General features: G+C 37.3%; 1 protein-coding gene across 14 annotated transcripts in view; it reads left to right on the top strand.

The window, feature by feature from the left end:
* The window catches only part of ADGRL3 (adhesion G protein-coupled receptor L3), a 793,594-nt gene that overhangs the window by 629,878 nt on the left and 137,577 nt on the right, over positions 1-26,139 (top strand). For 10 of the 14 annotated variants that reach the window (XM_044268170.1, XM_044268168.1, XM_044268165.1 and 7 more), the window contains 2 exons: positions 21,870-22,172; positions 23,689-23,792. In XM_044268170.1, coding sequence (XP_044124105.1) covers positions 21,870-22,172; positions 23,689-23,792 — 407 coding nt within the window. The remainder of the gene's footprint in view (positions 1-21,869; positions 22,173-23,688; positions 23,793-26,139) is intronic. The other 4 variants (XM_044268179.1, XM_044268169.1, XM_044268166.1 and 1 more) reach the window with 1 other exon arrangement.

Here is a 26,139-nt window from a genome sequence, read left to right as displayed (position 1 = left end):
AGAAAGGAAGAGAGACGGGTTATGTGACAGTTATAGATAATGTGCTCAGAAAAGCCCTCACTGAGAAGATAACACGTGACCTGAAGAAGGAATGGGCACAGGGCAAATCAGAAGCTTCAGCCCAGCTAGTGTTGGGAGCAAGCTATTGTCTTGCTTTGCAAGGTACGGAGATATTGTGTCTGCTGTGTTGGGTGGCACTTGGGCTTTGGTCCAAGCCAGTTCAGTCACCACAGTCTCTTGACATGTCATGCTATTTTGATTTGAATGGAAGAATGGAAGAAGTAAGCCAATCACTGGAGCAACTCTGTGTAGCTCTGCAGTCTGAAAAGAAAGGAAAAAAAAAAAAAGAAGAAAGGATGGAGTGAGGAAAGGAAGGAAGGGAGGGAGGAAGAAAAGACCCACATTTTAATTATAATAACACCAAGAGATAGGTGTTGTGATTCTTTTTTTTTTAAATAAAATAACAGTAGTATCTCTCATTTACTGAATGTCTACTGTATGCAAGGTAGTCATGTCAGTTGATATGCTAGGTATAGTTTCTCATCTATACCATGACATTTAGTCCCATAACAATTCCTTTTGTTGAAAGTATGTGGGAACAACAGTGAAATTCCCCGAGGAACGTGTAGGTAAATAAAATAAACTGACCAATTTGAATTAGCTAGTAAAATTCATATTTTTTAAATAATTACCTTTCTATTTAAAGAAACTAGGAGGTGGGATCACTCTTAATTCCAACTAAAATAATTTAGGAATAATTTCCAGGACCTATGGAAGTGACAGTTTTAATCCAGTAAACATAAACCAAATTAATTTCATTATAGTCTGTGTAGATAAAACATGTATGACAACCACAAACTCGTTAACCTGGAGCAAACTGTATGCAATGAAGTACCAAAATGTAAAGAACAGAATTTGGCAGAAAATTTTTTTTAAGAGCTAACACTGTGAAACTGTTAGAAGAAATCATAAGAATAAGTCTTCATAAACTTGAATTAGGCAATGATTTCTTAGCTATGACAAGATAATACAAATCAAAATATAATGAAATACCAATTTAAACCATTTGATAGACTATATTCAAAAAGATAACTAAGTGTTGGCAAGGATATGGAGAAGTCCGAGCACTCATGGACTTCTGTTGGGATTATAAAATGGTATATCCATTTTGGAAAACAGTCTTGTCAGTTCTTCAAATGATTAAACAGAGCTACCGTATGCTCCAGCAATTCCACTTTTAGGTATATAACCAAGAAAAATTATAACATATATCCACGTGAGAAAGTGTACAGAAGTGTTCATGGCAGCATTTATTTATAATTGAAAAAAGGAGAAACAACCCAAATGTCCACCAACAGATGAGTGGATGAATAAAATGTGGTATATAAGCATAAACAGAATATTATTCTCTAACCAATGAAAACAATGAAGTACCGATTTATGCTACAACATTGATGGACCTTGAAAACATGCTAAATGAAGTAAGCCAATCACAAAAGATCATATATCATGTGGTTCCATTTCTATGAAATGTCTGGAACAGGCACATCTATATAGACTGAATGCAGATGAGTTGTTTCTAAAGCTGTGACTTGGGGTGAAAATGGGGAGTGACTTCTAATGGATATGGGGCTTCTTTTTCAAGCAATGAAATTGTTCTCAAGTAGATTGTGGTATTAGATACACACTTCAACGAATAAACTAAAAACCATTCAGTTGTTGAACAGTTTAAGTGGCTGAGTTATGTGGCACATGGATGATATCTCAATAAAGCTATTATTATTTTTTTAATTTAAAGAAAGAAGGATGCAGAGGCAAATCCTTTTACTTGCTATTCCCTCTGTATCGAGTAGTCTTGCCTTGTTCTCTCTGTGACTCACTGCTTCATTGCCTTCCAACGTCACCTTTCAGTTAGGCCTGCTTTGATCACCAACCTAAATTTCAGAATTTTCTCCTTTGCATGTATTACTGTCTAACCTACACATATTTTACTTACATATCTTATTATTTGCCTCCTCATGAATGGAAGAATTTTTGCTTGTTGATTTTGTTGCTTTATCTCTAGACCCTAGAAAATGCCTGACGCGTAGTAGATATTCAGTATATATTTGTTCACATCAAGGAAATGACGGATATACCCAGATCTCAGAAAGCCTGTGTGTTTGGATACGACAAATAGTTCTTAAATAGATGGATTGGATGATAGCTAATGGGGTGTGGTGATAAATAAGGCTGTAGAAGGAAGGAGAAAACGAAAGATCTATTACAGACACATTAAGGAATTTAATCTTACATGCTATAAACAGAAGAGAACCATGGAAGGGAGGTGAGAAGGGGAATGTGATTATCATTGTTAGTTGTATCGTGTTCTTAGAGGCAGGCTGTTGGGGGCATTTTTTGTTTTGTTTTGTTTTGTTTCATTCTGGTTTTTTTTGTTTTTGTTTTTTTTAAGATTATTTATTTATTTATTTGACAGACAGAGATCACAAGTAGGCAGAGAGGCAGGCAGAGAGAGAGGAAGGGAAGCAGGCTCCCTGTGGAGCAGAGAGCCTGATGCGGGGCTCGATCCCAGGACCCTGGGAACATGACCTGAGCCGAAGGCAGAGGCTTTAACCCACTGAGCCACCAAGGCGCCCCTCATTCTGCTTTTTTTGTGTGAGTTTTAACTACGTGTGCTCTGGTTTGCTTTTTAAAAATTTCTTTCTCTCTCTCTCTACCTTACGTCCCCCCCCACCTTTCTCTTTCTCTCCCTCAATCCCTGTCTTTCTTTCAAATAAGAGGGTGTCTCTGAAGATTCCCCCCCACCCTATCCATAATAGTTTATTTTATCATGTACTTAGAAGTACAGGTAACACTAAAGATATATAACATGTAGCATGATTTACACTTGTCTATTCATTATTTTAATTTGGACTTCTTTCCCTATGGCTTAAATCAGACATTCATTTAATCCATATGCAAGTCAATTTCTAGTCTTTTAACTTTATTTTTTAAAAAGTTAACTTTATTTAAAAAAGAATAGCAATTCAGATAAGATAAAACATTTCGTTTCCCGGAAAAAACAAAACAAAACAAAAAAAACGACAACAAAAACAGTATTTTTCCGATTTAACTTGGTTACCACAGTCTTTAGATTTTCACACTAAAATTGGGGTAACTTAAACAGTGACCCTAAGCAAGGTGAGAAAAATAGTATTCTCTTGGCTTAGTTTTGAAATTATTATTCAACCCCAAAAAACATAAGCAAAATGATCACAGTTTATTATACGTTTTTAAAGCAAAATCTATTTATCAACCCATAAGGAAATTACAAGCCCTGCTTTCAGTTCTTTGTTTAAAATGCACTGTAGTGCAGTATGATTTGCATGTTAATGATGTGAATCCAACTGTATAATAAATGGAAAGGGGAAGATAGAAACTCGTTTCAGAGAGCAGGTTTGTTTGTTTTTCTTGATTTCTTCCTTAAATGTTTAACTTGAGAACACATCTATGAGGTATGCTTATGTGAGAGCTAATCATTTGTGATCATTGACTGGAGTGGCAATGAAGCAAGAAGTTCCATTCTCAGGTTTCTCGCTCAGAAAGCCACTGGACTCTGGAAGCATTTGAACATCTTTGGAAGGCAGATGTAATGTAACAAACAGGAGGCTGGCAGAATTCAGTCTGTGCCATGTCCTCTCTGAAATCAGAAAACATGAAGCTGCCATGATTTCTCTTTCTCTCATGAACTACCCCCATTCTGGACCACATCCAAGCACACCGTGGGGATGCTTCGTGTTTTGCATTTCGCGTTGGATTCCTGTTATGTGGCTGTGTGCATGTTCTCATTAAGTAAAAGCACAGAATAAAAGCAATTTTAAAATATTAATGTGTGATTTGTAGAAGTGTGTCTTAGAAGCCTGGAATTACCAGAAGTTGAAAAAACAGAATCTGTGTTTTTGAAAGTCATCCAATGTTCTTTTATTTACAGCCTTTGAGCCATTTTACAAGTTGAAAAGCAACCATGGAGCCATTTCATGTTCAGATTAATATATATTTAAAATATCCTAAAGCCACTATCAGCATGCAGTAGCTCTGTTAGTGAATAAACGCAGCTTAGAGGTAACTGAAGAAACTCCTCCACACCAGGAGTTCTCAAAGGTAACTCCATCCCAAAGGGACATTCGGCAACTTCTAGAGATATTTTTGGTTGTCGCAACTGTGGTTAGTTAATACTACCAGCACCTAGTGCATCTAATGGCCAGAGGTGTTGCTAAACATTCTACAGTGCACAGGACGACATCCCATAAAGCCACACAACAAAGAATTGTGTGTCCTCAAATATCAATAGCACCAAGACTGGGAATTCCTGCTATAAATAAAGATACAAAGCCAAATCATATCCTAAAGTTTGCATTCTAACTCACAAATCCTGAGAAAGGAGTTAGGACTTGTATTATCTACTGGTATATAACAATGCTCCTATAAACTTAGTAACCTAAAACACGCACATGTATTATCTGAAATATTCTGTGGTCAGGAGTCCAGGCCTATCCTGGGTGGTTCTTCTATAAGACTGCAATTATAGTTCCGCCAGGGATGCGTTCTCATTTGAATGCTGGACTGGTGGAATCCATTCCCAAACTCATGTGGTCGTGGGCAACATTATATTCTTTGGGCCTCCGTTTCTTGCTAACTTTTGTTCTCAGCTCCTTGGCCTGTGACCTCTCTGTAGTCAGCTCACAACATGGCGGCTTACTTCTTCAGAGCCAGAATGCTAAATCGTTCCATAAGACAGACAAAATATGTAGTGTAGATCATGCACGTGATGACATACGTTCCACCACCTTTGCCATGTTCTACATGATAGAACCAAGTACAGATCTCACCTTCACTCAAGAGTAAGGAATTGCACAAATGTGTGAACACCAGTAGTTAGGGGTCATGGGGGCCACCTAGGAGTCTGTCTGCCAAAGGGAAGTTATCTTCTGTTTATTTTTGCATCTTAAAAATGTTGCTATTCATTAAAAGTTAACTAGCTAAATATAAAATACTTTCTGGTAAAATATACCTATTAGAGAAATAGAAGGGAGACTGTCACATAGTGACAGTCATCTAGTGACTACTTTTTCATATGTGTAGAATATTTGCAATAACATCAAAGTGCTCTGTCTATAGTCAACCCACAGAATCATGTAGCTTTATTTAGTTCTCTCTTTCTGAAGACCTATATTTTGACACTGTCAGTTTGCTCACCTCTCTCATTTTCTTTTTCTGTATTAAGAATTTTCACATGATTTGGTGATTGGCGGTAGGAGGCTTGTGGAGCAGAAAGGCTATCTTGGGTCCATCACTGCTAGTGATAGGTGAAGATTCTTCTACATTTAAAATATATCATTGTGGGGCGCCTGGGTGACACAGTGGGTTAAAGCCCCTGCCTTTGACTCAGGTCATTATCTCAGGGTCCTGGGATCGAGTCCCACATCGGGCTCTCTGCTCAGCGGGGAGCCTGCTTCCTCCTCTCTCTCTGCCTGCCTCTCTGCCTACTTGCGATCTCTCTCTCAAATAATTAAATAAATTAAATATTTAAAAAATATATATATGTATATATATAATTGTAAGTAGGATAAATTGAATGACTAATAACTGAAAGTACTGTGAGTTATATAACACAAAAATAGGCATTGAATCTCTGTTACCATAAATTAAATTTGCTTATTATAATAAATTCGTCTTGGTATATAATAAATTTTATTTACTAGATACTTGCTGGGGAACTTTTTCTGTTTACTTTAAGTGTGTGCTGAATCCATATTCTTTGATATGCAACTATGTTTCCCTTTGCCTTTAATATAAGCCAGATTAATTTCCACATTATTGGAAATTAATTTTAGCAGTGAGAGTATAATAACACAAAGGCTATAATATTAAAGAGATTCATTATTAAGCAGTAAAGCAAAATATTAATGAATTAGGGTTTTATGATCACATTGCATCTTTTTTTCCATTTGTGTCCTCTTAAAAAGTACAAATAACTATAATTCTTTTCAGATACCATTTGATCTATTAGATATACTGCAAGACATAGTCTGTGATGTCTAATACATATGTGATGACTGTTAAAGTTACATTATGGCAGATACCAAGTGAATTTTTCACTTTCATAGAATTCAGAATTTCTATTTTATGTCATTTGTATTTGTAATGCATGACTTTAGAGGACATGGAAAATACACGGTCAAACAGATTTTTTTTTTCTTCATATAATTTTTTTGTAGGTTTTCACCATTTGCATATCTTATATGGATAGTCACAAATAACACAAAATATTTATTAAGCACCTATTATGTGCCAGGAACTTTATTGGATGTGAAATACTGCATTATCATTCATAAGTCTACTTTACCCCATTTTTTTTTTTAAAGAGATCTAATGTTCCTCTGGTTTAGAGATTTGTCCAAAGTTTCACAACTAGAATGTGCAGGAGCTAGTACTTGTAGGCAGATGTCTCTTCTTCATGTGGCTCTGTCTAACTAGGGGTGTAATAAATGGCCAGTCCCAGAAAGAATGGAATGTTAAATTCTTTTTCTGAACTTATATCCTAAAAATAATAAACATATATTGAGCACAAGTAACTGTAATCCAAAATAACAATTTCATTAATTAGTTCCCATCTCTGCTTACAATCTCTATAAATCCCAGGTATCAAAGGGATTAGTGATTTAGCCAAGTACAGGGAATGGGACACAAGGGGAAAGAATAGTTGAGATTGAGAAGAATGTTCCAGAAAGACACACTCACATCCTCAAAGATGAGAAGGGGCCTTTCTGGGCACGCAGGAAAGAATCCAGGATGGTGAGAAGATACAAAGCAAAGGCAGGGAGGCTTAGGTGGTGACTGGAGAGGTAAGCAGGATGAGGGTTAGTGGGCTTTTTTGTGCCGTGTTTAAGGATTCTGATTTTATTGTAAATCAGTTGGGAGCTTCTAAAGAGCAACAACATCAGATTTGCAGTTCTCAAAGATCCCCAAAGGTACAAAGTGAAAGATAGATTATAGGTTCTCATTTGATGATGCAGGGAGATGATTAACTCCTGATGGCTACAGCTACCTGGGTGGTCCTCAAGAGCGTTATGCTTAGTGAAAAAAGTCCATCTCAGAAGGTGTCATGCCTGTGATTCTATTTATATAATATTCTGGAAAGGATGAAACTCTATAGAGATGGAGAATAGGTAAGTGGTTGCCAGACGATAGCTATGGGGGGGGGCATGAACACAAGAGGAGGCACAAGGCAGTTCTGTTGTGTGATGGAACAGTTCTGATCTTGAATGTGGCAGTGGTTATACAAATCTATACCTGAGATAAAATCTCATAGAACACAAGCACGCACCCGTAAATGAATGCGAGTGGAAAGGAAATCAAGTCTGTCGTCAAACTGATGCAGTCATGTACCAATGCCCATTTCCTGGCTCGCTATTCTACTGGAGTTATATAAGATCTCTCCATTGAGGGAAGCTGAGGGAGGGGCTCTTTCTACTATTTTTGCAACTTCCTGTGAGTCTATACTTATTTTAACATGAAAAGTTTATTTTTTAAGGCTATGATAATAGAACAGGCTTTTTAAAGAATGGGAACAGTGGTGAAGAATAAGGAAAGCAATATTCTCAGTGCATCAGTGATCAAATTTGCAAGTCCTATTATAAATATTTTTGCAGTGAATCGAGGCAGTTGATGTGAGTTCATTTATTGAATAACCATTAATTGAGCCCCTCCTCTGTGTCACATGCTGTTCAAGTCACTGAGGATTATTGCCAAGCAAAACAGCAATAATTTGTCTTCATGCGGCCTTTGGGCTACCAAAATGAGTCTAAAGCTTGGCCTACAAGTGTTATTACAAGGTTTTGACACTTTTCTACGTGAAGATCAGGTTGTGCTTCCAAGAGATCAGGCTATAGGCAGAATCACTTATGGACTCCTAAATTATGTGGACCATCTACAATTTTGAATCCATAATAGCTTGATTTTATTCATATTATATATTTCAATACTGATTTAAAATGGCCCTTGTCTTTCCTATCTGCCCCCCCATTTTAATTTCAAAGCTAAATATGGAATACTTTTTTGAAAGAAGTTTTGAAATATCCTGTATGCTCTCAATCCTATCATCTCAAAATTTGAAATACCACAGAGCAGGCAAATAATTTTGAAGAAATATTTTTTCCTTATTCACATTATTTTTCCTTAAAAATATTATTTCCCATGAGCCTGCAACTAACAATATCACTTTCTTTTCAAAGCTGGTTTGGATAAAGTGAGTGGTAAAGTACTACTGGAGTTTTAAATGTCCTTCAGAGATTGAGGTGAAAAAGATACACTTTATAATTTTATTTCAGGCTGGCCTATGTTCTGTTCTTGTTATAGAAATGCAAAAACTACTTCACCTTTGTAAGTTAGATGGCTGTTTATAATTCTCCTGAAAGAAAGTTGAGGGCATCTTGGAATAACCTGAATTTGATTATAATAATGCTATATTATTACTGAATGTCTATTGTATGTCAGTATTACTGAAGTAAATAATAAGAATCCACATTATTAAAGATAAGAAAAATTTGAATTTCTGGAAGATTAATTTGCCCAAAGCCAAATAGCTGGTAGATGACAATCTAATATTTGAAACTAAAATCAATACTTTCCCCAGGATACCTCACTGCCTTTTATTTTATTAATAACAGTAAATGTACTTCTATGAAACTTTTGAGGTTTCTTTATAAGTTTCTGAAAATGAACATCATTCTTTTGAAGTAGAGGAGCCCAACAGATATCAGTATCCATTTTATTTACTTATTTTCCCCAGTTTAGAATATATGTGTGATGTGCATGTATTTGTACATATATACGTGTTTATATGTGTGTGTTTTTCTTTTTGTTTTTAGTAGAGAAACCTGGAAATCATTATCCTCTGGGCAGATTGTCCCCAAGAAATTTGCTTCTCTGATGTACTTATCACTACCTATGAAATACATGACTTCATCCTTTTAAAAAATAATAATAAGGGAAGCCTGGGTGGCTCAGTCAGTTAAACAGCTGCCTTCAGCTCAGGTCATGATCCCAGGGTTGGAGATCATGGGATGGAGCCCCACATGGGGCTCCTTGTTCAGCGAGGAGCCTGCTTCTCCCTCTGCCTGCTGTTCCCCTGGCTTGTGCTCTCTCTTTCTTTCTCTCTCTCTCTGACAAACAAATAAGTAAAATCTTTAAAAAAAAAAAAAAAAAAAAAGGAATGTTTTTTAAAAATATTCATAATAATAGCCAGGAGAAAACAAAATGAGGGAGGTTTTTATATATTACTCCATTAATTTGGAATGTGATAGGTAGGCATGGTTGGCATGATAGGTCAGAGAAAGCAAGTTGTTTTGTGCATAAATGACTGAGAAGAAGCTACCAAATTCTCAATGTAAGGACTAGTTGAAAACATTTGCCTTAGATGCCCTGAATTCTATTCCTGAGTCTGTAACGGAAAATACCTTGGCCTAATCACTCAATCAACTAATCCTCAGTTCAACATAGACTATTTCTACCCTTTCCTTTGTAAAAAAACAAAGTTCTACTGAGTTAATTAGAAGACCTAACTGGCTTTATTCAATGATTCATGAGTTCGGGCAACATCCTATTAGCAAGTTGAAAGGGACTGCTAGGAGGTATAGAAAATGGAAAATTTTTGTAGCTAGAAGGGGGCAGGAAAAGGAAATTTCTAGCAAAGAGTAGATTGTTTTCAGCAAGGTCACCTTCCTATGGGGAAAAGAAGGGATCATCAGGCAGATTACTCGCTAGTGTTGACCAGGTAACTGGTTAAAGGTTACATTCCTGGAAGAGGCTGAAGCTACAATTGAGTTAAGTATTATGTGCCGGTTTGCTGATGGGGGAGGCTTAACCCCAAGTGATTTGATTGTGGGTCTATTTCCTTTTTTTAATATTATTTTAAAGGGAAGTAATCATAAATTAATACCATCCATTTAAATATTTAAGTGTCTTGAGAGTCTAGGTCTATAATTTCTGATACTTGTATTTTGACTTTTGAATATTGTGTAATAAAAATTTGAAACTATTGTATGTCAAATCTTACAAAATGTAATCTGGAGTAGGTGATCAAATTATTTAATCCAAAATGTCCGTATTAATTGAGATACAGTAGTATACATAGATCTTCTGAAAATACTTTTCAAAATAAAGCATATTTATTTTCACTCACCCAACATGCATGGTTAAGTACTTAATGTAGCCCAGGAAGTATATTTATAGGGAAACAAAGTAGAATGTCAAATTTCCCTGTACTTGGAAACAGTTGTAGAGTTTAAGTGTGATTTTGGCAGACAGACTTAATTTATGTTTCAAGTCTATAATCTTTATCATTAAGTCCTTTAGAAGACCATACAATATCGTTGTGGTTGGGTTTGAAATTAAGAATCACTTATATGCCAATTTTACAGCTGTTTTCCTTTTTATTATTTAAATTACCTGAATAAATGAAATGTTTAGTGACTCACCAGTGTGAGAGTTGATGGGCACAGTAAAGAGCCACTCTTTTTTTTTTTTTTAAAGATTTATTTCTTTATTTCTTTATTTGACAGAGAGAAAGAGATCACAAGTAAGCAGAGAGGCGGGCAGAGAGGGGGAAGCAGGCTCCCTGCGGAACAGAGAGCCCCATGCAGGGCTCGATCCCAGGACCCTGGGATCATGACCTGAGCTGAAGGCAGAGGCTTAACCCACTGAGCCACCCAGGCACCCTGAAGAGCCACTCTTTAACTTTCTACAACCTATGGTAAAATTAGACTGCCCATCCTATAAACTCCTTGAGGAGAAAGGGACCATGTTTTATACAACCCAGTAATCCCATTCTAGCAGCTAATTATAAAACTCCAGTTCATGTCACTCTTAGATTTATTAGATGAAAAATCAATGCTAAAGATTTTTTGGGGGGTGGGAGCCTGGTTTGAAAGAAATATTTTGAAGTACTTAAAAAGTCGTATAATACCCTTTTTTTCCAGACTCTGAACATAAACAACAAAGCAAATAACCAAGACCAGTAGCTGTCCTAAAATAAAGCCTTACATTTTATCAGTTTCTTAGAAACTTGCGCAGATGTAACAAGGACAAGCACATATATATTTTTCAAGCACCTGCAATAGATCAAAGTTACTAAAATTGCATTTCTTTAAAAAAGAACTTGAAGCTTAAATGATGAGCTCTTCTTCACTCTTCACCTTCACTTGAGTGTTTCATTTTTAAACAGAGGATAATTTTATTTTTCTTGAATTTCTTTTAACTTTCTACTTATAAATAAATCATGTATAACCCTTATATTTCAGTATCACTTTATCTTCATAGGTAAACTACAATTCACAAGTTAATAATAAAACATATGTCACAGCAAATCTTGGGCAATAATTCCAGTAACTGGATAACAATGATGTCAAATCTAAGGGAATAAAACACAACATTGAGACCAGAAGTAAGAAATTATTTTGATTCCTAACACCAATTCAACTCCTTCCCCTCCTTGAATGTATTACTGGTTCTTGAGAAATCAGGAAACTCAAATCCACTTGAACGTACCTCCCTACTTTGTTTGTTTGCATCATTTCCTCATGACCAGAGTTTACTTAATATTCTCATAAATCAAAACTTCTAGAAATTTTAGCAGTAATGAGCGAAATTTTAGCAGTAATGAGCAGACCAGCATGCTTCTGTTGATTATAACTCAGGAGTCCTCAGGAATATTTTCATACAGTTTTAAATCAATATATTTCTGTGGTTGTTTCAAATTTAAATAAATAATAATAGGAGTTGGACGAGAATTTATGTGAGAAGGACCAAGTCTCCCTTTGTTTAAGTGAAGGGACAAACAGTTCAATTCAGTCGACGATTATCGAAGGCCTACTCTGTCCATGAGAAAAGTCATCACCTCCTCTCTCAAAACCCACGCTCTTGTGGTTATATGTATATCCCACAGCATTCTAGTCGTTCCCATCATCGTCAAGACCTCTGATGTCTGGCCCATTAGCCATTTGTTCTTCCTACTTCTGCTCTTTGCCCGTTCAGCCACTCTTTTTGTTTTTTGTTTCAAGTTTTTATTTATTTATTTGAGAGAGAGAGAGAGCACAAGCGGGGAAAAGGGTCAGAGGGAGAAGCAGACGCCCCACTGAGCAGTGAGCCTGACGTGGGACTGGATCTTGGGAGTCCGGGACCATGATCTGACCCAAAGGCAGACGCTCAACTGACTGAGCCACCCCGGCGCCCCCATTCAGCCGCTGTTAATCACAACAGCCCAAGGAAACCTGAATTAGATCATGTCCCTGCTCTGCTCGGAAGGTTCCAGTGACTTCCCACACCAGATAAATACCGAAGTCTCACCGTAGTTGTAAAGTCCTGTGTGCTACAGTCTCTGCCGTCTCTCTAATCTCATTTCACAGTGGCTTTCCCTCCCACACAGTGCTCCAGTTACCCTGGCCACCTCACTGTGCCCGGGCCTTTGTGGACACTGGCTCCTCGATCGGAGAGGCTTCCAGTTGTCCCCATCGCTCTGACAGCAAGGCCGTGCCTGACACCCTTCCAATGGCCCCCACCCAGCACTTTCTGCTACTTTCTCCTGCTTTCCTTGTTCTTTTTATCCTTAGCACTTTTCAGTATCTAATATTCTGTATATTTTAATTTTTGTCCTATTTATTATTTATCTCTCTTGCTAAAATGTAAGCTTTATGAGGGCAGAGATTTTTAATTTTTGTCGTTTTTATTGTTCACTTCTGCATCCCCAGCATTTAGAATCAGTAATTTTTGGTTGAAGCAAGAAATAAATAACAATATTGTCACTGATAATAAGCACTGAATGTATTATTCTCTGTCATTTGCTTTGCTAAGTACTTTAAATCCATACGGCCTTTTTTTTTTTTCTCAAATAAGTATGTATGTTATTATCTCCATGTAGTTAAAAAAAAGAAAACAAAAAAAACTAAGGCACAGAGAGGTATCAAATTTGTTCAAAGTCACATCTCTTTCATCTTATTTAATTCATTAGTTTGTTTGTTTGTTTATAAATGGGGGAGGGGCAAAGAGAGAGGGTGAGAGATAATCGTAAGCAGGCTCTACACAGCAGGGAGCCAGACATGGGGATCGATCTCCTGACCCTGAGATCATGGCCTAAGCCAAAAATCGAGAGTCTGATGTTTACCCCACTGAGCCGAGCCACCAAAGTGCCCCAAAGTCAGATCCCTTTTGAGTGATTATTTATCTCATTGTGTTATAAGAAGACATTTCTGCTGTTACAGTGTTTTACCAACTCTAAGATTCTTATTGTCTCACCTTTTAACATTTCAGAAGTTAGAACGCACCTAACAATTAAAGACATGTCAGAGTTTAGTTAGCAGGTATTTCATTTTTCTTTGTTAGCGGCTCAAAGGATAATCAATGATATTGTACATTCAACAAAACAGTGTATTAAAACATTGTTGAGATCAGTACTCTCTGCTTCACCTCTGAATCCTTGATACCCAATACAATGTGTAAGACAAACACCAGTAAACATATACTGAATGAAAAATATAGTTAGTGTATTTTCTTCTTTCTATTTCCTGTCTTCTTCAGTAGATTTTTCTATAAAGCTTGTTAGAGAGGTCTTCATGACAGCAAGGAACATGATAACTGTACCCAACATTTTATTCCCAATACAACTCCTGTTACATGATAGTTGGATAATGAATATGGATAGAATAAATTAATCTTGTAATTCCTAGACCCAAACTCTCTTATAGGCATAAAATATATGCCATACTTTATAGTTAAAAAAAAAAAAGCTTTCAAACCTCTGTGGGTTTGAAATACCCATGGGTTTTAGAGTCAAGCTCTCTGTATTTTTTTTTTTTAAGATTTTATTTACTTATTTGACAGAGAGAGCACACAAGTAGGGGGAGCAGCAGGCAGAGGGAGAGTAGAAGCAAGCTCCCCACTGAACAGGGACCCTGATATGGGGCAAGATCCCAGGACCCTGGGATCATGACCTGAGCCGAAGGCAGACGCTTAACTGATTAAACCACCCAGGCACCCCAGACTATCTATATATAAATGCTGACTTTACCACTTATGGACTGTGTGAAGCTAGGAAATTTATGTAACGTCTCTGTACCTCAATTATGCATGTAAAGCATTACCACACTGCCTGGTATATGATATATGCTCAGAGAAAGCCAACTAATATCTCACATTATTGTTTGCTGCTTGTTTATTGTCCACTTAGATGCTGAACAATGTATTAAGTTTTGTGGCTTCTACAGTTTTTACTTAAGGAGAATTAGAAATGTCATAAGCAAAATTAGCTCAAAGACAATTACTTCTTCCGTTCTTAACAGCAGTGGGCAGGCTGCTTTCTTGTGGCTCAAGATGAGGTTCTCAGAGTCCCCTTCCAGTTTAGTATGCTTAAGGGTGAGATCTCTGGAACCGTGCCTCGGTTATTTTTCGTTCTTCTACCTGTAAACATTTCACCTTTGTAAAACTACTGAATCTCTTGGTACTTCAGCTTCACCATCCATAAGATGAAAGTAATTCATAGTACCTCCTAACAGATTTGTTGTCAGAATTAAATAGGCAGATTCCTGTAAAGTGCTCAGAATAGTGCCAGATGCATAAAAGTGTTCAGTAATCACAGCAATACCAATAAAGGTACATGTGAGCAGTGTTTGGGACAAATTAATTTCAAAATGCATGAAGACTTTTTATGTATGTGTTTCCATCCTTGAGTTTTGTCTGAAGTTTTACCACCACCCATAGTCCTAATGGAACGGGAGGGATTTTGATGAACTCGGTTGGAAATCCTGCTTCTATCACTCAGCAGTTAATGTGAGCTTTGGAAAATTATTTGATTTGACTTCTTTCATCTCTGAAGTGAAAGTAAATATATCTGCTTAAATATTGTTAGGAGAACTAAATGAGAGCAAATATGAAACATGGAGCACAGTTCCTGTAATGGAAGGACTAAATATGTAGCAGGTAGTTTTAATAAGATGTCCCCAAATTCCCTATTTTAGCTCATTATTTTATATAATAAGGTCATTACAAATTCATGTTTAATTAGAACAGATGTTTTCCTCTACTTGCAATAAGCATGATATGCTATGAGAAGATCAGAAAGTATAAATGGATTAAGTTACAAAAATAAATATGCCTTCACATGGCTTCTTAAGATAGTCAGATCATGGAATTCGACTATCTTAAGAAGCCATAAAGCCAAATATTATGAATGAATTCTGAAAGAACTGGATAATTTCCTGACAGGTAAAATTAATGTTTCTTTTTAAAAAGTAGGCGAAACCAAATCTGCTGCGACCAGCTGATATCCATGGGGATCAGGCAGAATTTCTCTCTTCTACTCAGAGCACTGCACAAATACCAAAAGCCACTTGCAGAGTTGGTACAGTTTTAGGTTTCTTATTTCCTTTATCAAGCCCTTGGGAAGATTTCTTCAGTAACTGACCTTGGATTTAAATAAATACTTAGCAAGTGGGGAGAAGGAAATGTTTCTGTAGTCAGCCCAAATACCATATGTTGGAATGAAGTTAACACAGAAGTTTAGTAAAGGGAAAACCATGAGGGGAGATACATACGTTAGAGAAGAAAGGGAAAAAAAATGAAGGAGAATCAAGAAGAAAGTTCATGCAGGTTATGAGTAGAAGGTAAACAGTTCTTCTGTTGTGAAGTTTTATATTCTGTTTTAAATTTCACAGTTTTTTAGAAAATGCCTGTATTAGTCTGCTAGGGCTGCCACAATAAAATACCACAGACGAGGTGACTTAAACAACAGAAAATTATTTCCTCCATTTGGGCAACTAAAAATCCAAGACCAAGGTGCTGGTGAGGTTTGTTTCTCCTGAGGTCTCCCTCCTTGGCATAGAGATGGCCGCCTTCTCGCTACGTCCTCACATGGCCTTTACTGTCTGAGCATGCGTCCCTGCCAACTCTCCCTCTACATTTAAGGGCAACAGTGCTTTGGATCAGGGCCCTACCTTAGGACCTCAATGAACCTTAATTATCTTTATAAAGGCTCCAACTCCAAAGAGAGTTGTAGCTGGGTTAGGGCTTCAACCTATGACCTTGGGGGGAAAAATTAACAATGTCCTGCCCCCAAAATACATGTTTTGTGATCAAACCTCATAATGTTTTCTTAGAATTGTATTCTTCAATCCCTTCTTAAAGCATGTGGAAGACTCAGTTGTAGAAGGCATGAGGTGATTCAGAATGTCATTTTTGATAGCTTATTATAGAAACATGGAATATGGAATTGGGGGACACTGATTTACTTTCTGTATGTATGATTAGGATTCACTTACTATTTGAGCCTATGTTTTCTCATTTGTGAAATTGAGACAGTGAATTCAGTTCAATAATAAAGATAAAGACATTGAAAAAAGGAAAGCATTATACAACTATTGGTTATTTTCATGGTTTCCCATTAGTATAGTCCACAAACTATAACTTGTAGTAATATTCAAAATAACATTTATTCTTTTCCATTAGTTTTCCATTAATATAAAAATATTTATTCTTTTCCATTAGTTTTTCATTAGTATAGTCCACAAACTATAACTTGTAGTAATAGTCAAAATAATATTTATTCTTTTCAAGGCAGGTTGAAGGAAAAATAAATTCAACAAAATAAACCAAAATACAAGAATGAAATAAGCTAGGGGACAGGAGAATTGAAATTTTCCTCTAGAAATAAGTTAATTATGAGGGAAAATATTAATATGGAGTTGTGTTTAGTTGCTTTTATGAAAATACTAAGCACAGCGAGCTAGTAACAATGACAGAATAGTAAGGAAAATTACACAATTTTGATAAAGTGTTATGTAAATAGTCACTCAAATGTATTTTCTTTTTTTTTTTTTTTAAAGATTTTATTTATTTATTTGACAGAGAGAAATCACAAGTAGGCAGAGAGGCAGGCAGAGAGAGAGGGGGAAAGCAGGCTCCCTGCTGAGCAGAGAGCCCGATGCGGGATTCGATCCCAGGACTCTGAGATCATGACCTGAGCCAAAGGCAGCGGCTTAACCCACTGAGCCACCCAGGCGCCCTCAAATGTATTTTCTTTAACATTCCTTTAACCTTTCCCTGATATTGAACCACAACCACATGAGGCACTTAATAACATAAGTTTTATTAAACTAGCTGTATCATGGTTAGACTCAATAAGAGAATACACTGAAAAAAGTGTCCTATCATTTCTCCCTTCCTGAAAGAGAGAGAAAGCCAAATCCTAGGGTGTGTGATATGGACTGGAACTTGGCCAAAGTGTGTTGCTATGACTCTTCAGTGAATCTACATCTTCTTTACCAGTATATATCAATAAGGCAAGTTCTTTCCTGGGCACTGGCAACAACATGTATATATCACTAGTACTTATTCTGCCAAAAGCTGGCATTGAGCAGAACTGTTTGGAGTCTTACGTAGCGGTATATGGCATAGAAGGGATGGAGGATAAATTTGACTTTTATTTTGCTAAAAGTCAAATGGAATGAAATTGCCCTGCTTGTAGACACCTCTCCGCAGCACAATTCCAAAGAAGTAAGTTCTGATCCTTAACATTAGTATGTCTGTATTAAACTAAGTCCTTGCAATGTAATACCTAACAATGCAGACTTTAAAAAAAAATCTCTTTTATCAGTATCATTGCTCACAAGAACATATTCAGTTTAAACATGAATGTTCTGCCATAGGATTACTTTGGGGAAGAGGAGACTTTGTGTTCTCCCTGCTGCTTTTTGTGTTGAGTTATCTGGTAGTTTTCTTTTTGTTGTTGTTGTTGTTGTTGTTGTTGTTGTTTTCTTTTTGTTGTTGTTGTTTTCTTTTTGTTGTTGTTGTTGTTGTTTGTTTGTTTAAAGATTTTATTTATTTATTTCTCAGAGAGAGATCACAAGTAGGCAGAGAGGCAGGCAGAGACAGAGAGAGGAGGAAGCAGGTTCCCCCCTGAGCAGAGAGCCCGATGCGGGACTCGATCCCAGGACCCTGGGATCATGACCTGAGCTGAAGGCAGAGGCTTTAACCCACTGAGCCACCCAGGCGCCCCTATCTGGTAGTTTTCTTAACAGTAGTGTAAAATGGGAATGGCTGGGTGGGCTCAGTTAGTTAAACTGCTTCTCCCTCTCCCACTCTCCCACTTGTGTTCCCTCTCTCACTGTGTCTCTCTCTGTCAGATGGATAAATAAAATCTAAAAAAAAAAAATAGTGTAAAATGAATTTATAAAATAACTTTGTTAGCCTATCAACTGTAAGGAGCCTTAACTATGTCATTTGCTATTTCCCTCTATTTCTCTTTTTCCCTTTTTTGTGATATTTCACACCTGGACCTTCCCTTGCTCCCTTGACCTACCCCTGGTGTTCATCTATTTTGACTGTAGGTCAGGTACAAGGCTAAAAGCTGAGGAAATAATCATGAACAAAACACATTAGTAGGTAACCTCATCTTCGTAAATTTGAAAAGGTTCCTTGGTGGAGATGGCATCCAAGCAATCCCCAAAAGCTAAACAGAAATTAGCCAGGTGGAAATGGGATCAGGAACACTGAAGCATGTGCAAAAGCCCTGGGGCAGAAAGAACAGGGTACTGTTGGGAAATAACTGGTAATTTTGTATGGTTTAATAGTAGAGCTGAGAGATGAAGAAGCATTACAAATGAGCTAAAGGAATAAACTTGTGAAGGGCTTTAGGCACAAAGAAAAGGAGTCCAGTCTTGGTTTGGAAGGCAGACAGAAGTGATTTAAGGGATTTTAATCTGTAGAGTAACACATTCCAATTTATACCCTACAAGATGCTTCTGGCAAAAGGTAGAGAATTGTTTCAATAGGGTAATTTTAGAGAAAAATAATGAACATTGATTTCCATTATGTGGTAGTATTGTTAAATACATTTTGGTGTGATACTGTAGTCTTTAAAAATCTGAAATCTGGATCATTATAGAGCACAACGATAAATACATTAAATCTATGCTTAAAGACAAATTTATTCAAAGTTGGCAAGACCAGAGTCACAGCAAACAAGCCTCTTGTGACAGTGTGTCTTTGCTCCTTGTGTAGGATTTGTGTGATTGAGACAATAGGCCAGTCAGTCTTCTCACTGCATGTGGGATTACATAGTTTATCAGAGCAAAAATGTTTGCAAAACAAGTCTCTTCCCTCCCAGAGCATTGTATGCTAATTAAAATATCTAAATGAAGAAAAGTGCATTCATTTAGAAAGCATTCTTCAGTATCTATATAATTCTGAAGAAACTACAAATGAGAGATGGCATTATTTAAATTGAAGGAGCCAGAGAAAATGCTTGGAGTCAGCTTTTAATCATTGCCTTACTAGTCTATCAAGTGGTATAAAGTGGAGAAGAATTTTTCCATCAGCCAGAAAACTTTGCACAAAAATGTGCTTGAATCCCAGCAATGACACCACTGACACTTTTAAGGCTGATACTGAATATTAATAAGAACAAGAGTGTTTAATTTTGATATTACCTTATTTTTAATTAATTTAATATTAAATAATATTTAATTTCAAGTTATTAGTATTTCTTCATTGTGTTTTTTGTTTTTGAGAGATTTCAGCAAATTCAAATGCAAAATGACGATATTAGAAGAATTTCTACTGTTTATAATTTTAGAAATTCAACTTTACTTTTGTTGCTAACTTTTATATCTGAGTTGTGTTAAACATTAGTGTCAATTTTTAATGAATTCTGAATTTTTACTTTTGCAAACATCAATATTGAAATCCCAGTACCATATTTTTTTTAATTTTTTTTATTTTTTATAAACATATAATATATTTCTAACCCCCGGGGTACAGATATGTGAATCGCCAGGTTTACATGCTTCACAGCACTCACCAAAGCACATACCCTCCCCAATGTCCATAACCCCACCCCCCTTCTCTCAACCTCCCTCCCCCCAGCAACCCTCAGTTTGTTTTGTGAGATTAAGAGTCACTTATGGTTTGTCTCCCTCCCAATCCTATCTTCTTTCATTTATTCTTCTCCTACCCCCTTAACCCCCCACGTTGTATCTCTACTTCCCAGTACCATTATGTTCTGGTATTGTTTTTCCTGGCAAAAATGTTAAAAGGCTGCCGTACTCGTCCATTGATGCTGGGGGAGGGGGTTGGGTGGGAGTGGAGCGCATCTAGTAAAGATTGGGAAGAGAGAAAAATAGAGAAATGAGGCAGAATCAATGAGATTTGGGGAGATGTGGTATCAATAGAAGAAGGGCAAAAAAAAAAAATACTGTTTCTTCCTTCATGAACTTGGCGTCAGTGAGGTTATGAACATCACATTCACATAGAGAACGCAAGAGGAAGGAGGAAAGCTTAGAAGAAAGGAAGAGGAGAGACAACAAGTAAAGAAACAGCTAGAAAAATAGCATTACTTCAGAAAATGCTACAAGTTCAGTGACTGAATGCTCAGAGAATACATACCCCCTTCCTACTGCCATCGGTCTTGTTTTTGAAAGCTTTATACATGCCCACCACAGAAGGCGGATGTGGCACCCCTTCTGGGGCAGCAGAATCAAGTTGATGACATGTTAAAGAAAGTCGACGATGGATGACAGACAGCTGGAGGCTCAGCACAGGACTCCCTGAGCTCCATAAACCCAAGCGACTTCGAATCTGGCTAGATCCGGTGTCCCTGGGGTTATTGGCCAATAAATGAGGTTAAGAGGAGTTTCTAAACTTAAGAGGAGTTTCTAAACTTACGGTTAGGAATGAACGTATGTATGTGGAGGACTGGCATACTCTTGCCTTCCTATGATGGGAATATAAATATATTTTCCCCAGGAAGATGCTTCGCTGCAGTGGTCCTTTCCATGGTATTGATAGAACATTCCATTTGATATGTTCTAGGCTTAATAACCTATTAATATCTGGTCAAGTCACCTTATCAGTTTTATATGGAATTTGGAATACATTTACCCATTTTAAGAAATCTAGTTTAAAAAAAAAAAAAGAAATCTAGTTAGAAAATAATTTATGAGACAACTAAATTGACAACCACTTATACTTTATACTACTAAATGTCACGTTTGAAATTTGTTAAAATGAGTCAATTCTAAGAGCGTCAGGTAGATCATCAATCTACTTTAATTTATGTTAAAGAGTCCATACTCAGAATTGTTCTTTACTTTTTAGCTCGAGGGCACTTTAAATCTTGATGCCCCCCCCCTTTTTTTTTTCCTCTAATCCCTCTTCCCTAATTGCTTCATCTTTAGAAATTCATGTGAGGGGCGCCTGGGTGGCTCAGTGGGTTAAGCCACTGCCTTCGGCTCAGGTTATGATCTCAGGGTCCTGGGATCGAGTCCCGCGTCGGGCTCTCTGCTCAGCAGGGAGCCTGCTTCCTCCTCTCTCTCTCTCTGCCTGCCTCTCCGCCTACTTGTGATCTCTCTCTGTCAAATAAATAAATAAAATCTTAAAAAAAAAAAGAAAGAAAGAAATTCGTGTGATACTTAATGTGAAAATACTGATACATTAGCACTCTCCCAGTCTACAGAAGTTTGAATATTCAAAGTGAGGGCTCCAGGTATCAGTCCTCTTACTGTTAAGAAGGCCTGACGCATGAGGAAGCTTACTGAAGAGTTGGGCTGTGCTATAATTTTGTTTTCTGTGATTTGAGTTGAACAGAACCATGAACAAGCCAATATTTGGCCTTGGTCAGTTGGCTGCCATGACACAGAGATGGCATTCGGATATCTTGGGACCTGCTTATTTTTTTTTATGTTGAAGGCTCTTTGAACTGTCAAATTAAAATGGTTTCTAAAGTATTAGGACACCTTGAGGTAATGACAAGCAATGTAGGTGTTTTCTTTTGAATTTCATTTCAGAAATGTCTACCACAGGACCTCTTGGCATGGGAAGCACCACCACCAGCAGCACCCTGCGGACCACAACTTGGAGCCCAGGCAGGAGTACCACCCCATCCGTGTCCGGAAGACGAAACCGGAGTACCAGCACCCCATCTCCAGCTGTGGAGGTGCTTGATGACATGACCACACATCTGCCATCAGCCTCGTCCCAAATCCCAGCTCTGGAAGAGAGCTGTGAGGCTGTGGAAGCTCGAGAAATCATGTGGTTTAAGACCCGTCAAGGACAGATGGCCAAGCAGCCTTGCCCTGCAGGAACGATTGGTAAGTCTGTTTTGCAGAGCTAAGCTGAAGGTCTTCTGTTAGGTTAGCTTGCTTTTCTTGCAGTTTTTTTCCTTTAGTTTTTTGTTTGTTTGTTACTGCATATTTTTGCAACTTCACTTGATTGAAACCAGAAATAACCTAGTTTTCTTATTGTTACTATACTTATCTTCATAAAACTTGTATTTGGTACACTAAATAAAATTTGCCTTATCCCATAAAATACGTAAATCAAATGTACGATAGACGTCACTATACAGGCAATCGGCATTGTGTCTTTGGGTGTTATTGATTTGGGTACTTTAAATAGGTTTGTCTTAGAACAGTTCCAATGTGGACCTATTCTGAATCCGGTAGTATGTGAAGTGGTAGAAAGACCAAAAAGAATATTGGCTTTTATAAAAGTGCACATTTAATTTCTTTTTTCAGCAACATGTTTAAAAATATTCTGAAATCTTTCTTCCCTTTATGAAAGGGTGCAATGCCTAGTTCTAAAGTTTTCTGTGGTGCTGAAATCGGTTTGATTCCAACAGTTTGAAACCTTATCTCTTAGCACTGTCCCCTTCATTCTGGGCCTTAGTTCCTTCATTTCTAAGAGAGAAATGATAACACTCCCACCCCCACTTCAGATGTTTGTTGTGTAGGTGAGTGAAATACTTTATTTGAAAGCAGTTTGAAAGCTACAGAGCAGCACTATAGAAATATGTCATTATTGTTGGAAGAGAGCTTTAAAGGAAGCCAAACCTTCTGGAGCCCTCCCAGGTGAACGTCCCTATGCTACAACCTTCTTTTTCACCTTTTCTCTGTCCCCTCGAGGCAGTCCTGTTCAGACACACACAGGCTGTCACTTGAATTATTGTAATAGCTTCCCCCAAAGCTTCACATCTCCCCTCAGATTCACCCTCCATGCTGCTGCCACAGTTATCTTTCTAAAACCTTAATCAGCTCATTTCTCTCCTCTGCTTAATGTTCATTGATTTTTTTCCAGAACCCACAGGTGGCAGACAAGGGAGTTTATGATCTGACTTTGCCTGCCTTTCCAAGTCCATTAAACACAACTCGCCTATACAGAAGACCTCAATTTAAAACATTCGAAGTTTCCCAAGGACAACACTTTTTTTTTTTTCTGCACCTAGAATGCCCTTTCCTACCTTGTTTTCCGGAAAACCTGCAAACTTGATTCCTTTAAGACTCAGCTGCTGCCTTGCCTCTGAAAACTCACACAACCGGCCCCATAGAGCCAGATACCACATCTCTGGAATTTATGCAGTTGTTTTCTGTACCTGGTGTAGTTGCCAGCAAGTGCTTTAAAAGTACTGAATGATTTTGTTTGTTCTCTTGCATTTCTCCAATGTCTGTTGTTTGCCAGACGCTGTGTGTGGTGTTTTAATAAACATCATCGTAGTTTAATGATTTCAATTTTGTCTTTGTTCATATTTAAACATAACAAGGATATAAAGTCTTTGTAAGCAAGATGGTTTGAATTTTTAAAGCAGACCTATTTTTCTCATTATTTTAGGAGTATCAACTTATCTCTGCCTGGCTCCTGATGGAATCTGGGATCCCCAAGGACCAGATCTTAGCAACTGTTCTTCTCCTTGGGTCAACCATATAACACAAAAGGTAAATTAAGTGACTGACCAGGAAGGTTTTCCCAAACCTAGATCTTCTGTTATGGATTATAGCTGTTGGCAAATAAAACAGTTAAGATTTCTTATTTATTAATGTAGAAATACTCTCCCTTTTTAATTCTTTTTAAGATTTAGTGACAACCTTTGATATGCTATACGCTAATTTAGAATTTTGTTGTTCTTAAAGGGCAAATCTGTGAACTTCCTCAAGCTAAGCAGTATTGCTTATAATAATTTTATTATTAATAAAATTTTTATGATATTGTGAACTCCAAATATAAAAGTCCAAGAGCCATTATAAATCAAGCTAGCAAGAGCTTCTAGCATACATGCACATGGATTTTCCTTTAGAAATAATAATTAGCAGAAAAGGTCTACCTTTGGAATCTTAGACTATTTGATATATGTTCTGTAACCTAATCATTTATCAGTGTTAAAAGTATACATATGTGTGACAGAATCTTGCAGACTCAAATTTTCAGGGCTTACTTGGTTGCAATATGTTGAGCATTTTTATTATTAATGCACTGTGGGGCTTTGAATTGATTTCATTACAAACAGAGACCAGATGTGCATTTACGCCAAAAGGGCTATGGGATGAATCCTTATTATAGCAATTTGTGTGGATTTATGCACTCCTAAAATGAAGAGTCCTTCTATGGCACATTAGCTAGGCTGAGGAATTTCAGAAAGAGATTTTTCCTGAGAAATATTACAAATGATGGCCTTACTAAAAGCCTGTCTGTGCCATTTGCTCTTTTCTCTATTTGTTTTTAACCGGACTGATCCTCAATAATATACTGTATAATAATCCATAAATATCTACCCAGTAGATCATTTAGCAGATGAGCCATAACTATCTATTTACCCTAAATCATGGAAGAACAGTGGTTATATTGACTCTAGTTACCCTCTTACATATGCATCTCCATACTTGTTGCTATTCATAATGATGCTTCTCCAATTTCAGCACTGTTCCTGCCACAGTTTTTATGTCCTTTGATTTTATTACAATGTAGCTCAGACCCCAGGGCAAATAACTCTTACTGGATGTGATCAGATTAAGAGATCAGTAGCATATCTTCTTACATTAGCAACTTTTAAAAAATACTCCCTGCATACTTAGCCCAGGGGGTAATATTAATTCAGTAATAACTCACCTAGAAAGCTGAATGTTTTCATGATAATTCCTGAATATAGTTAGGCTATTTTATTGCAGGAATTACTGGGTGACTTTAACTGATAATGATACTTAATTCTTTTTCTTTCCTCTGCAGACCTCCTAATCTTATGACAAAAGAGATAATTCTTTGCAAAGACCAGACAGCTGTTGCCCATTTGATTGATGGATGGGTGTTTTGTTTTGTTTTTTTAATATAACAAATACGTTCCATTATTCCAGAGCATTATTGTTTAATCCTGTAGTGTCTGTGAAATTATGTAATATTATAATTATTTTAAGATTATAGCATTTAGGCACTTGGAATGTATAATAATGCCTTAGTTTCATTTCTTAGAAGTTTATAAAATCTTCAAAATTATAATAGGAGGCTTTAGAGCACCCTGAATGAGATTATTTAACTAGCCCAAGGTCAGTGTTGGAGCTGGGGTTTTGGCTGGGTCTACCTTTAGGTCTACCTTTATCAAGACATCGTGCGTGGCCACAAGACTGGTGAAACTGTGCCCAGATTTTGACGGACTTACTTTTTACTTCCTTCCCTAGTCTCTCTTTACTTCTGTTCACGCTGTCACCTGGTGCGTCCTTCATACCTCCAATATTGATGCTATTCAAACGGTAGTTGAATAGGTCTCTTTACCGCAAAACTCCAAAACCTTGAAATAGTAACATTGTAAATCTCCAAGAGAGAATTTGTATGCGGTATTCACAGAACAATTTTTCCAAACTATCTTAAATCTCCCTTCTCTCCAAAGCATCTTCATAGAATCCATACCTGTGCTCATTTCCTCTGTCAGTACCAGAGTGCCAACGATAAACGGATGGAACATTCGAAGAAAAGGGTTTGTTTACAGTGTTCTTGGTGGAGCAAAGCTGAGCTGGGAGGGATTGAGCAGGAACCCAGGGCCAGTAACAGAGGTGAAACTGTTCCCAAGCCCAGGCCTGTGGTTGCTGGATCAAAGGAGTGACTTAGAATTGGAAGGGGGTGTCTTTGAGAAGAAAGTTGACCTACAGAGGAGAGACTCAGCCTAGCCCCAGGCAACTTTTCACAGAGCTGTAAAAGATTAAATACCCTGACCTCACTCTCCCTCCTCCTTCCATTCCCTTGCCCACCCTCTCCATTGAACAAACCCCGTGGAAGCCAGAGAAGGGAGGGGCGGGG

The sequence above is a fragment of the Neovison vison genome, chromosome 11, assembly GCF_020171115.1.
Source record: "Neovison vison isolate M4711 chromosome 11, ASM_NN_V1, whole genome shotgun sequence".
Lineage (NCBI taxonomy): Eukaryota > Metazoa > Chordata > Mammalia > Carnivora > Mustelidae > Neogale > Neogale vison.
This window is presented reverse-complemented; position numbering and strand designations above follow the sequence as displayed.